The sequence below is a fragment of the Podarcis tiliguerta genome (genome assembly GCF_965153285.1).
Source record: "Podarcis tiliguerta genome assembly, chromosome: 4".
NCBI lineage: Eukaryota > Metazoa > Chordata > Lepidosauria > Squamata > Lacertidae > Podarcis > Podarcis tiliguerta.
The window spans coordinates 24,631,194-24,645,549 of NC_139537.1; the positions used below are offsets into that span (position 1 = coordinate 24,631,194).

At 41.4% G+C, this 14,356-nt stretch overlaps 1 protein-coding gene across 4 annotated transcripts in view; it reads left to right on the plus strand.

Moving 5' to 3' along the window:
• Positions 1 to 8,832, plus strand: part of WASF3 (WASP family member 3) — a 33,679-nt gene extending 24,847 nt beyond the window's left edge. For all 4 annotated transcript variants that reach the window (XM_083437155.1, XM_083437157.1, XM_083437154.1 and 1 more), the window contains exons 7-9: positions 405 to 668; positions 1,262 to 1,632; positions 3,075 to 8,832. In XM_083437155.1, coding sequence (XP_083293281.1) covers positions 405 to 668; positions 1,262 to 1,632; positions 3,075 to 3,232 — 793 coding nt within the window. In that variant the 3' untranslated portion in view covers positions 3,233 to 8,832. The remainder of the gene's footprint in view (positions 1 to 404; positions 669 to 1,261; positions 1,633 to 3,074) is intronic.
• Positions 8,833 to 14,356: the final 5,524 nt, after the last annotated feature.

A 14,356-nucleotide genomic window follows, 5' to 3' on the forward strand; every position in this document is an offset into this window, starting at 1 on the left:
CCACTAATAGTTCTTTTTTCTCTGCCTCTTTAATCCAATTGTAATTATTTGCAAAAAAAAAAAAAAAAAAAGCAACTTATAAAATATTAAGGTCTTGGAGTTGGGTTGTTTTTGATAAATGAAAATATTCTCTTGGTCTCAGCTTCTAGTTTTGCTTTCATCTTTTGCTTTTCTTGGTAATAGTACTTTTCTATCACTTCTCATAGAACTAATATCGCCTTGTATGTGAGAGAATGCATACCCTGCAAGTTTACGGTTTCTGTGTATTAGGAAAATCGATGAATTTGAAAATTCAGATTTTGTAAATATAAGCTGCACTTTGTAGCTGTAGAAAATTCTTTGCAAAGACAGTGAAACTAATGCATTTCCTCCTAATTTCTGCATCATCTCCGCTTGTATTTTAGATCTCATGCCTCAGATGTTACCAGCTATTCATATCCTGCTACTCCAAATCATTCCCTCCACCAGCAGCCAATGATGCCTTCATATGGAGCAGGAGATGGAGCTCAGTACATGCTTGCAAACCAGGGCCTTGAGCATGAATTTAGGCCACCTTCTACAACAGTGCGGCATGCTACCTTAAACAGACCTCAACAACCACCTCCACCCCCACCCCAAGCCGTAGATGGATCCCTAGGGACTGTGTCATTGGTACCAGCTGATTATGGGTAAAAAATCCCTTTTGTTATTTATTTAAAATGTGTTTACCTTGCTTTTCAGCTGAAAGGCTCCCAAAGCAGCTTACATGAGATCAGTTAACAAGACAGTCCCTGTCCTCAGGCTTACAATCAGCAACGACGTGGAGGGAAGGGATGGGACACATAGACAAAAAGAGTGGAAATAAGAGGTCTTAACTATGGTTAATGTTCAGTGAGGGATATACTTAAGCTGTATTGTTGTAGGATTAGGTTGCTACAGTACTTGAGGCTCACATGCTTAGAGAAAATACTCCAGCAAACTAGGTAAGGACCCTTTACTGCTTCCCAGTGCTATATTTAAACCAAGGTAAAAATGGATGTGGGAAAACTTGATGTTGATATTGAAACAGAGAGATGTGTGCTATGCGTGTTGTGTGTTTAGTAAGAGGCAACTGGAAAAGTTTGAGTTGCCAGAAAAAGTGAAGAAAATCAATGCAATGTAACCCAGTATTTTTTATGCAATCATATTCATTACCAAATGAAGCATATGCTACTGGGTGCACACTGCAAATCTGCTAGCTCGTATGCCAGTTAACAAATATTGTGTTCTATTTTATATATAGGATGCTTGCAGCTCAGATGGTGGATTATTACAATCCTTCAGGACCCCCGCCGCCTCCCCCTCCACCCATGATTCCTTCTGCACAGACCGCTTTTGTTAGTCCTCTCCAAATCCCTGTGCTACCTTCCCATCCTGGACTAGTGACTGGATCTATATATTCTGCTGCTCTTCATCCTCCTTCTACTGGGCTTGTTGTTACAGCTCCCCCTCCTCCAGGCCCGCCTCCTCCCCCTCCAGGCCCTCCTGCTGCAGGATCCTCTCTCTCATCCTCTCCGATGCATGCGCCTGCACTGGCTGAAGCAAAGCGGCATGAGCCCACACAATCACCCATCAGTGATGCTCGAAGTGATCTTCTGGCTGCCATTCGGATGGGTAAGGGTACATTAAGAATGGTCAGGCTTAAACAGACCAGTGTTTGGGTTTTCCATAACTTTGCATAAGCCGTGCTTTTAATTTATAAGTACAGTCATACGTCGGGTTGAAGTAGCTTCGGGATTAATATTTTCGGGTTGCGCTCCACGGTGACCCAGAAGTAACAGAGCGCGTTACTTCCGGGTTTCGCCGCATGCGCAGATGCTCAGAATGATGTCACGCGCATACGCGGAAGTGGCGAAACACAACCCGCAGACACGCAGTCGCTGTTATGTTCACTTCAGGATGTGAACGGGGCTCCAGAACGGATCCCGTTCGCATCCAGAGGTACCAGTGTACAGTGTTGCATCTTGAAAGCTAAGTAATGGCATTCATATTCTTCTTGTTGGGTCCAATGCTTTCTATTCTCCTGATATACAGTAATTCGCCACAATGAAGTATTTGATTTTGTTCTTGGGCAAACATACCTATAGAAAAAACCTAGTTGGCTCCCTACTAGAGAAGAATGGCAGATTAAGTTGGTAGACTATGTCGAATTGGCAAAAATGACTGGAAGAATCAGAACCCAGGAGGACCAAAATTTCAATAAGGAATGGGGGAAATACATGATTTACCTTAAAAACTGTTGTAAACAACTAAAATCATTAGTAGGATTGGAATAACACTTGTAATTCTACGGTAGACTCGTAATCTGGGGAACCGGGTTCGCGTCTCCGTTCCTCCACATGCAGCTGCTGGGTGACCTTGGGCCAGTCACACTTCTTTGAAGTCTCTCAGCCCCACTCACCTCACAGAGTGTTTGTTGTGGGGGAGGAAGGGAAAGGAGAATGTTAGCCGCTTTGAGACTCCTTCGGGTAGTGATAAAGCAGGATATCAAATCCAAACTCCTCTTCTAATTCAATGTTGAACTTTGGATATAATAGAGATGGAAAAGATTTGGATTAATGAAAAAGATGCAGGAGGAAAAGATGCAGTTAATAAAAGGACTCACAAAGGGGAGGAGGGAAATTCAGGAGATTCTTTGGAATTCTTTTTTTATGTTGGTGGTTGGATAATTGATTGTAAAATTTTAAAACCTGAAAACTTAATAAAAAAAACAGCAGATCAAAGTAAATTAATAGCCTCTGGTAACATGAGAGGTATTTGAATTGCCTCCTTTTCTCTTGGGGAATAATGACTGTTTTACATGATAGATGAAGTTGTCATTTCTATTGAAAAGTACAGAGGCCTGTGGAAAAGCCAAAACAATCACCAAGAGCATATTAACTCTTGGAATTCCTTATTTCTGTGAATTCTCATTGTGTTTTAAACCCTAAGATATTTTTGTTAATTTTTCAGTCCTGTGTACTGTACTTGTAAGGTTACTCTTGTTTAAAAAGAAAAAAAAAACACTTTACCCATGAAAATAACAGTGTGATAATTTGTCTCATTGCTTTCTTCAGGAATACAGTTGAAAAAAGTACAAGAGCAGCGTGAACAAGAAGCTAAGCGTGAACCTGTTGGAAATGATGTGGCCACAATTCTTTCCAGACGCATTGCTGTGGAGTACAGCGATTCAGAAGATGATTCGGAATGTGATGAAAATGACTGGTCAGACTGAAAACTGGAGAACCAAAGCATTCTATTAATTTCTTAAGGAAATTGTTCATGTTGTGTAGGCACTGATATATGTTGAAACAGGTTAATTAAATTGATGGTATTCAGGATGCTGTCAGTAAGTTTGGTGATAATATAGAACTCTTTTATTTTCAGTATTTACTGCATAATACTGTATACAAGTGCCACTGAATGTAGCAAATCATGTTCTGCCCCAAGAGAAGGCAGTGTTTGTTCTTGGCCAGGAGTACATGTAAGTTATTTAGATTGTTTGAATATTAACACCAATTTTCCCAGGTACTTGGAAATCTTTCAAAGCAGGTGCTTGATCTTGGAGCACAACATGGCAGAACAATGTCCTCCACCATAAAATGTCACTAATTTGCATTTTTGGTCTAGCTTCATGGAGAATACGTATAAAACTGGTAGCAGTTAAATGTTTCTTGTTTATTTTTAATTCTTACTCTGCCCGTCCCATATATTGTGAGTTTATTTTTAGCATCATAGCTACACTTTAAAATAATCAGGGGTTGGAGCCATACTGACATTGTTAGTGAATAATTGGGTGACATTAGGTTAAGTGCTGAATTCCCTCCCCTTATTTATCTGTTTGTTTGTTTGTTTGTTTGTTTGTTTGTTTAGTTTTCATAATCAGTTTTAGAAAATAATATAATTTGTAACAGGCATATTCAAGCATATTGTTAAATGGATCCTAAAATGGAAATCATACTTCTCTTAGGAGTCGTTGAGCTCAAAAGGTAAGGTTTGTTGAGAACCATGTTCAAGCTGTGTCTGGCTCATGGGTGACTGGACAAATTCTTTATAGTTACAGCACCTAAATAAATTTCACCTCAAGTTGATATAAATAATTTTGTTACCTCTCATATGGTTTACAGTGCTGCATTTATTACATGTGGATAGACATGTAATGCCTTTGTCAGCTTAAGAGTGCAGTTGTGTCATATTTATTTTTGTATGCCCCTTTTTAAAAAAGTGGCAGTTGTAATCTACATTTTCAATCTTATATAATATTTCATTTTTAAAGGCTGTTTTCATGTTTTCTTTCAGTTGCTCTTAGTTATTCACAATTCAGTACTGTATTGAAACTAATTTCCTTTCTTGGCTATGATTCAGGATCTTCTTATGCTTGATTATGTTTCATAGAATTGAAGGTTAGAAGCAGTCAGTGCTGGCTTTGGCTTTTGTTTGTGGGGATTTTTCGAGGGTGGGGGGTGGGGTGAGACCAGGCAAGTTGCCGTGAATGGTCCATGTATTTAAAGGTGCCTGCAGTTGCCTAGAGGGGAAAAGCAAGGTGAGCAGAGGTTGTTCCTCTTCCTCTTTGCTCCTGTCACTATATGCTTGCTTAGGAGACAGATGACTAGGTAGCAATAGCAAAGTGTAGGAGTAGTGGAGGTCTGGGGTTGTCAGTCCTCTGTTGGAGTGTGGGCTTCAGCAGTGCTAGTCCCTGATTCCAGCCCTAGAAACAATCCATTGAAAGCTGTTGCTGCACAATTAGATTTCTGTTAAGTCTGGTGGGCGGGGGTTGATAGATCACTTCTAAATAAGTGAGAAAAATGGAGTAATTCACATCCAATAAGCTTAAGTAATTTTGCTTTGGGACATGAAGCAGTGTCCTTCATCCACAATCTCTTTGAACTCCGGTTTCTTCCATTCCTTAGCCCTATCAAATGAAAGAGAAGACAAATAGTCTCTGAGATGAAGAGAAGTGTTGTGTGATGGCTGTGTTGTTAAATAGGACTCTGGAATAGAGAGTTGTCACCACCAGTCCAAGAAAATGTAATCTTGGCCCAAGCAAGCTTATTTTATTCTCTTCTTTCCCCACCTATTCTACCTTGACTTAAAAAACAGTCTTACAAATTGTAATAACATTCTAAAGTAGCTGTTGTTAAACTTTTATATATGATAAAAAAATCTCTTTTCTGTACAGCAACCACTCAGTAGGAACACAGAATATAAGTTGTTGGTCCCCCCCCCATAAGAACTATGGTAATATTTCACTACAGCACTCCTCCAGATCCACCAGGGCAAGCATTTTGTCTTGCCAGGTGGAATGATCCCCCCTTTCCCTCCCTTTGTGCTGTTCCAGGGGTTCTCCTGACCCAAGTCAATTTCAGGGGCATGTGAAGAGAGGAAGGGGGAGAACCCCATTATAAAAGTGGAAGTCCCACCCTATGAAAAGGTATCTGTATTTAGTGTCCCTATTGAGAGCACAGCATTCATTGTTAACAATCATGGACTTTATATCAGTACCAAGACTGTTTCCTGAAATTTGTAAGGAATAAAGTGACCCTTAACAGGTATAGAGTGCCTTTCCCTTAATACTAAAAAAGTATAGAGAATCACCTCACTCGGGTCTTTGAAGGGTTTCCAGAGAGACTTGAGCACTAGCATGATTCATGAAGGGCCAGGGATCCATAAGCTGATCTGACTCTCTTCAAAACATTCAGTCTGGCATTGAACTTATACCTACAAGAAACATTAAACTACTTGTTTTTTAAAAGAAGAGAACACGTTTTCAGTTAAAATGCACAGAACCTACTCTTTGTGCATTGGTTTTTCATTTCCTTTACTCATGGATATTGCAATAACAGTATAGTCGTACCTTGTTTTGCAACTGGGATCGGTTCCGGAGCCCCATCTGCTAGCCGAAAAGGATGCAGGGCAAAATGCTGCATCTGCGCATGTGCAATATAGCGCTTCTGCACATGCGCGAGCGGCAAACCTGGAAGTAACCCGTTCTGGTAATTCCGGGTTTGCTGTGGACGTTCTCTGGAATGGATGCTAGACGAGGCGGATGTTTGCGGATGTATTACTGTATTTTGCATTTAATACACATGCAAACGTGTACATTGCCTGCAGAGGGATAACGTAATTGGGAAATATGAAAAATGGAGACTGATGGACTGAAATCACACATGACTTCCCATCTCACACATTGAGGGAGGGCCATTCACTCACCACATAGGAATCCATGCGAATTGGACAAAATATGCAAGTAGTATAGCAGGGTGTTTAAAAAGGTAGCTCTGGATTATAAGTAAGCAAGCCACATGGAGCAGGGAAAAGTTGCTTAGGAAGTGTGGCTTATGGCTTGACTTTGAGCGCTGCAACCCCCGAGTCATTTGTGACTGGACTTAACTGTCAGGGGTCCTTTACCTTTACTCTGGAAGAAATTCCTTCCTAATGCAAAATATATTTTTCAACCTTAATTCTGAAGTATAAGGAAATCCTCCTGAAATAACTTTACAGCAAAAGACAGAAATATAAATCCTGAAATCAAATTGCGGTAAAACTAATCTCTGAAATGAGAAGATATTATGTGTGCATATATTGAAATATACTCATATAATAAATAATGGCTGGGACAAATTCACTGATACTGTAGAATGTCAGGGTAGTGTTAGCGCTGGTTATGGAGCAGGGAGTCCTGCAATTGTCTATTTGTCCATGAAGCTCATTGGGGGATCTTGAAAATCAATTCCACATGTCGAGTTGCAAGGTTTTTAATGAAACACTCAAGGAAAACCTAAAATACTTTAAAATATAGTTTCTTGATCTAGAAAATTAAAATACACCCCAAAATTATGCATGTGGGGCAGAACCATGGCATACACCTAAGCATATCTAATGCACAATTTAACTACATGGCTTCCACCAAAGAATCTTGGGAACTGTAGTTTGTTAAGAGTGTTGGGAATTGTAGCTATGTGAGGGGAAATTTTGGATTCTTTGGGGAAGGTGTGTGCTTTAAGTGTATGGTGTGGATCTGCCCGTGGTTATGAATTTCTTTTGGGCAAACCAAAACATTAAAATGAGTTATTTGTGTTGGTGATTTTAAAATACATTCACAGGCCAGTACAGTACCATGCCACTCCTTGCCACACTGTTATTTGCAATGCAGAAAGGCACAACAAATGTTTGTTAAAAGACCTCTTTGTACTTCATGCACTCATGAGATGGAGGTTCTTTTCTGTTAAAGCTTATGCCATCATAAAAGTTTTGAAAAGGTGGCACAGGACTCTTGGGCTCTGTGTGCTTCCTGCAACAGACTAACAAGCTACTGCTCTAGAACAGCTCTCTTAAAAAGCTGATTACACTGGTGTTTACTTGCCAAGCAGGCACTCAGCTGTGGGTAGGAGATGATGACAAAGAGCATGCAAAAGTAGCTTTTTTCATCTTAACTGCAGTGCTCAGACGAGTGAAAAAGCACCTTAACCCTGCGTGCTGTGGAAAGCAAAATACCGGAAAGGGAGAGCAGCACCTTATGCTGATCTGTACATAGCTCATTTTTCTTTCTCCTCTTCTTTCAGAGGAACTGCTAAAGAGCTCATGAGCACTAAGCTGCCTTTGCAGTGCCAGTACCTTTGGATTTAGAGTCCAGTGACTGTGCCACCTCCAGTCCAAAAAACTGCGCAGTCTCTTTGGCTAGCCCTCCTTCTCTTACCACTAAATGGGGTCATTGTTTGTTGCACGTCAGGCAAGCCTTGACGTTACAATAACTGCTCTTGGCTCCAAAGTTCACAAAGCCAAGATCTACCGGTAACTACCTTTCCCCCCAACAAGTTGTTCTTATGTTTGAAACGAGCATTTCTAGAACAATATGACCAAATACAAGTCTACCACCTTGTGCATTTTGTACCTTTAATAGTAAGGGACAGCATAATGGCAAACACTTCTTTTCCTTAATAGATTCCCATTAAGAGTCTGAAGATATATTGAGTAGCACCTAACAAAGCACAATCTCCAACTCCTTTATGAAGACCCCAAGGTCACTCAACACCTTCTAGACTTTGCCTTAAAATGTGAGGAAAGCTGCATTTGACTTTGCATGTGGAATTGAGACATCATGGACTATACAGAAAAGGATCTGAACCTTCATTACTGTTGAGGGTGATCCCACATCTGCATAGTAATGAATTCTGCTATATTCTCTGAATGCTATAGAACTAACCTCTAGGAAACCGAAGGGGTTCATCTGATCTGTGTTCCTAGTCTGTGTACAGTACTGAGAACAACTTGGCCGTGCTAATGGTTGCTTCTGCTTCTGGGGATATTAGTGAAGTTGTCACATGATGCATTTATTGCATGATGATGTTGTTCTCCATCATTCATGATGTGAGAATATGGTTCTATATGTTCATTTGGTTGAACAAATGTAGAGTTGCAAGGCAAGTCATACTGCATGTTTTCTCTACACCCCACCCTGAATAAATGTCAGGATGTTCAAATGGCTTTCTGGAAATGTTTTTGTTTGTTTTTTAATGTTGGAAGTAAAACATCAGTTTCTTCCATTGTAAGAAATGAATATATTTTAGAAGCACAGAAACTGAATCACAGAATATTTGTATTTTGAATTTATTCTAAGCTACTAAATAAGTTGTAGTCACGAAGATTTCATAGTTAGATGACCACCTTTTTTCTTCTAAACTTGAAGTATTTTCTCATCTGCTTTCAGTATTTTATCAATAAAAATGTAAATTAAGATTACTGAGCTAAATTTATACTTTAGGTAATTTTGTTTGTTTATTTTATCCTGGGTTATGTAAAAGCAATAGTTATGAATAAAGCTCACATTTCAACTTTTGTCTTCACATTCTAAAAGTTTTTCTTCAATTTCAATAGATTCTAGTTAACAGGAGCACTATTATGTAGTACTGAACTATTATGTAATTATTAAGATATTGTTAATACTGGCTGGTTTCACTGTTTATTCTTCATTTCCTTAGACATTTTCGTGTAGACAACACTTCATAATTACTATGTCTGCCTGACATTGCACTTCGAATTTGTAACCCAAACAGCATGATACAGTCATAATTAACGCCTTATTTCAGTGGGCAATAGTTTAGCCACATTGCCTAATTCTTCTTCTGAAATAAATGTGGCATGCAGGCGCTTAGCTGAATTCTGCCCATTCCTTGTGCAGTCTCGTTACAAATGTCAGAAGAAGGAAAACATTCAGTATGTTGGGGATACCATCAATGGTAGTTAATAACACTGGTAGTAATGGTAGTAAAAAAACACAGGAAGTTAATAGTAAATTAATTACGGTATACTGTGATACTTTGCTTGAACAACTTGGCCACTCCAGTCTATAGAAAAGAATTGCACAACACCCATCAGTGTATACTGTACACCAAACATTTTCCTTTTCCTTGGGTAGCCCTTGGTTGTGCATCTCACTTGTTGATAAGAGTGCTTTAAACGTGGCAGTAAAAACTTGTTTTACAATGGTGTCTACATAGGGATTACAGTGTTTAAACTTTAAATAGGCTCCGTTGTGTGCAGAAGGCATTAGGAATTCCTGTGGAAAGATATTGACCTCTGGTGGTCACTTGCGGTAATTGAGACTTTGAAAATTATTAAAGTGCTTTCCTTCCTATATCTTGCACCTCCTCCCACAACAAGGAAATGAAAAGCAATCACATTATATAATGCCTACAGCTAAGCCCTAATTAATGACAGTTGAAAATGTATTTGACAAAGAGAGAAACACATCTAGATAATTTGTTCCCTATGGGGAAAAGATCGAAATTGCAATTTTCTTGCACAGCCTTCCCAGCTTTGTACTCTCCTAGCCCAGATTCATGTCTTTGTTCTCATTCAAGCCTACAGTTTATTGGCTATTAATGCTGATCTGTGAAGCAAAAGGACAAAATCATCCTGTCTTTGTTCTCAGAGCTGCCTTTCATTTCTGAGTGAAAATAACTTATTTACGCTTGGCGTATTGGAAGAACAAAAATAGTTCATCTATCCTGTTTTCTGGCTGCTGAAACAGAATGCTAGCTTGGGTGCCACTTAGCCTGATAAATTGGGGCTGTTCCTAAATCTTAGGCTCTAAACATGAGTTCAGAATTCTGGATTCAATCTGGTGAGACTGGCATGATAAAAATTTCTTCCCAAATGTCACCCTTTAAAAATCCTGTTTCCCTCGTTGCTGCTTCTCCCCAAATTAATTTAAAAATAATGATCCATAATACATATAGAACAGAAAGTAAATATGAAACAAGAATCATTATTCCTGAATTATTCACATGGGTGACCACCCAGTCAGTGATTGTTAACTGAAGGTTGCCCCTACTTCTGATGTAAAGACATCATATGTATGTAAAGACATACAAATTATCATAATCCGAACCAATCCAATTCACCGATAAGACGATGTAACTGAGCACAACTGAGAGTAAAGGTGAATGCTAGCTGCTTAAATGAGTAAATTAACATTACAAGGAGTGCTGGGGGGGGGGCAATTTAAAAAGGAGGTGAGTTTTTGTGCTGTTCACTTAAAAACTGAACAGCCAGGCAAGCACAATCAAGGATGGTGCAAAACAGGGCTGGGGAGAATGTCAAGAATCCAATAGAAGCCTAAATGATGGACACATTTAGACCAGAGGTTCCCCATCCCTGATATTATATAAAGTTCATCATGCATGGGAGTCAGTTTCTCTCTCATCAAAGCATCAAAGGACACTAGGAACGTGCATTATACTGAATTAGACCATTGGCCCATCTTGCTCAGTACTGCCTGTATCAACTGGCAGCAGCTTCTAGGGTTTTTGGCAGCCATACCTGAAGATGCTGGGGGTTGAACCCAGGGACCTTTTGATGTGCAAATTATGTGCTCTTCTACTGAGCCATAAGCTACTGCTGGTGGTCATGACAACTGTTCAACCCCATTGCGCATTCTGCCAACCTCCAGAAATACCCTTTATGGAACTAAATTGGGTTCCTTTGATCTGCAAAACAATTGGGCACCTGGATGCGGGGATGCTGAGTTTCATCTAGTTTTGGCCCACTGTAGCCTGTTGCACCGCCGTGGAGCAAATACACAAAGGTAGACCTGATCCCGTGTGCAAGTTGCTCTTTCTATAAATGGCTTTGTACACTATGGCCCCTTATAGAGTACCCTTCTGCTGGAGTCATAATGTGCAGAATGATGCTTCTTTTCATGTTCGTTTGCCTCTAGCTGTGCAGCTGCAGTCATACATTCTATCAGGGACATCTTTTCCTCTGTGAAAACACTTCCAATAGTAGCAAAGCCCCACCTCCACTTTAGCTGTCTTTTTATAGCAGTTTGCTTTGATGCAGGGGCGGAGGTGGTGATATTGCTGCTGAAATAAAACACTTCCATCATAGTAAGTGCCATCCCACAAGGCCCTGTCGCAACATGAAACACAGTTAAAACTGAGTCGGCCACCCACGGTATTCCTTCCCATTTTACACTGATTCACAGCTAGAAGAATGGAACTGATGATGTGCCTTTAGAAGGATGAGCTTGTTATGGAACAGAATTTATCGGATGATACTAAATGTGGAAGGCTTCATACAATGGGATGACGTACAAGGACTTTTGAAAGAACTTTTTAAAAAGCTCATTTGCAATAAAACATCACAGGAAGTGGAAGGGCCATAGCTCAGTAGTAGAGCCTCTGCCTTGCAAGCAGAAGGGCCTGGAGAGCTGCTGCCAGTCAGTGTAGACAATATTGAGATAGGACTCAGTATAGTGTAGCTTCCTATGTTCCTAAGCAGTGCAATAGTGAGGTTAAGAAAGGTAGAGGTGCTCTTAATCAAAATCTGCAAGCCCCTTTGTATCTCTTCTCCTCCTCCTCCTCCTCCTCCTCCACCTCCTCCTCCTGTTCTGTATTGCCTTTTTCAAACAGCAGACGCAGCTAGCAGTAAGGCAGGCCAGCCCCCTCTGTAATTCAAGCACTAGTAGGTTTTGTTTTGTTCCTTTCTGCTGACTCCCAGGTCCTAGCCCAGCACTCTAACCACTACACTACATATGCCATCAACCTTATGTCATGGATAAGGCTGGATGCAGAGGAATAGTGGGATTCACCAGCTGGGGAACCCCCAGGGGAAGAAGGCTCAGAGCCAGGGGATTGGTGGTGGGACGACAGTGAGTGGTCAGAGGGAGAAGAGAGGGAAGACTGGGAGGAGGATGTGTCAGAAGCTGAAGAGGCAACAGGGTTTAGTGAGCAGGAAGAGGCTCCAGCAGAGAGCACTGCAGACTCAGAGGCAGGAGGGGAGGAGGGCCAGGAGACAGAGATGTTGAAGAAGCCAGGGGATCTCCCTGCTGTGACCAGCTCCCCTCCCCCAGGTTTTCCAGAATACGCAGAGAAATGAAGCGGGTAGAACAATAAGAGGCAAGACAACAACAACTTAGGTTTTGGGGGAAGAAACCAGGGGAGGAGCCTTAGAGAGTGGTAGGAAGGTCAGGACATTGCCTCATTGGGGCAAGACCTACTGGGAAGAGTTGCTGTGACCACTAGGATTGAGCTGTTTTGTTTCTTTGAATAAAGAGTTCACTTCACAGACATTTGGTGCTCTACTGTTTTATTGCAGGCCTACGCCTGTCTCCAGCTCTTGACACTTTATAGCCCAGCACCCTCCATAGAAATAAAACAGCTAGGCATTCCCAGTGATGGTTCAGCAATTACAGTTTTGATCACGCTATGCTTGACCATCTGTACCTGGGTAGATGTTGAGAGAGTGAACTTGCAACAGGGAAGAAATGAAGGAAAGATGCCAACGATGCATCTCAAAGCTGTGGGGCAGAACAGTCGGCTGGGAAACACTGCAATCATTCAAAACATACTCAACTTTTGTTGTGTGTGCTACTCATTCCCATCTTGCAACAGTCTGCGCAGCATCATGGAATTCCACAAAGGAATGCAGCTGTCATGGTTGCAAACGGAGCATTCCTAACAGAATAATGTGGCTGAAGGATGGTGTGTTGAAAACATCTGTTCTAAGAGGCATGGGGAATTTGTGGCCCTCCAGAAGTTGCTGGACTTCAACTCCTGCCAGACCCAGCCAACATGGCCAATGGTTAGGAAGGGTGGGAGTTGTAGTCTAACACCATCTGGACTCCCCCATCTCTGTAGTAGAAGATGTTGAGATTTCCATTCCACCTTAAGGAGCAGACGTGTGGAACTGTTGTGTGTCACATGTCTGTTTACATTCCAGCACAGCTTGCTGGGAACGTCCATTGTGTATAGCTTTTGCTTTTCCTGTTCTGAGAAGACGAGAGAGACGACATGTTTCTTTGTCCTGATTTATGATTAATAAATCTGTAGTTGTAGTATGCTTCCACAAGCCTCACGCCTATTCTGTGTGTGCAGTTCACTCTGCTGACAGTGTGCCTTGGCTTTGAAGCCCGGTCGCTGATTTACTTCAGGGTAGAGGCCGATGGTCTTCACAGCGGGATGGCTGGAAGGAAACAGCCCAGCTGGGTTTAGCCAGCTGGCCTACCGGCCCTCTGCATGTCAACAGAAGACTGGTAACATCAAGGGAGTGGCTAGGTGACTTGCACTGGGTTTGTACCATCTTTGACTTGGCCTTTGGGTACTATTTTACTTCAGAGGACATCAGCGGGTACCCACCTGATTTATGCTACTCTAAATTGTGACTCCCAGGAGAACAGGAAGAAGCTCCTTTTTGTCTGACTGCATTTGCTGGATGAACGTGCGCCTACTATCTCAGTGTCAGCTACAGGTTTTTTTTTTGGGGGGGGGGGGTTTGAGCAAGGCACTCACAATAAGCTTCCTTCCTAGTGACTCCACCTCCTCACTGCCTTTACTACAGCCGTCTGCTGCTGCTCCTCTGCTGCCCAGAAGAATATTGACAGAACGTAACTCCCTGCGATATATGGATCAACAAGACATTTTAAAAAAGAACGGGGTCTTGCTCGTTCCTTGCAGAAGGAACACCATATGAAGAAACAAGATGCAGTGCTGTGATTCTCAAGACGATTACTGCTTAGAAAAGTATCAACAGTAAGGGATCTATCTAAAGATATATATTTGCGGCTTCTGCTGACACATCGCCTCTGAATCTGACTCGCTGAATGTCAGCTACGGTGACTCACATGGGATACAAACAGCAGAGCTTTGCACACGGAGAAGAAGAAAGCAAGAGGGTACAAGTCATCTCTTCTTTGAACATCTCCCTTCCCCATCCCATTCCCCCTTCTTTAACACCCAGCCAAAGGAAGATTCCAATGAGACAAGTATCAGATAACGTTCATTCTATATTGACAAGGAATCTGTATTTCTGTCTGGCAGCACTAATTATTGGAACTTAAGCAGGCGTTTTCACTGTAGTG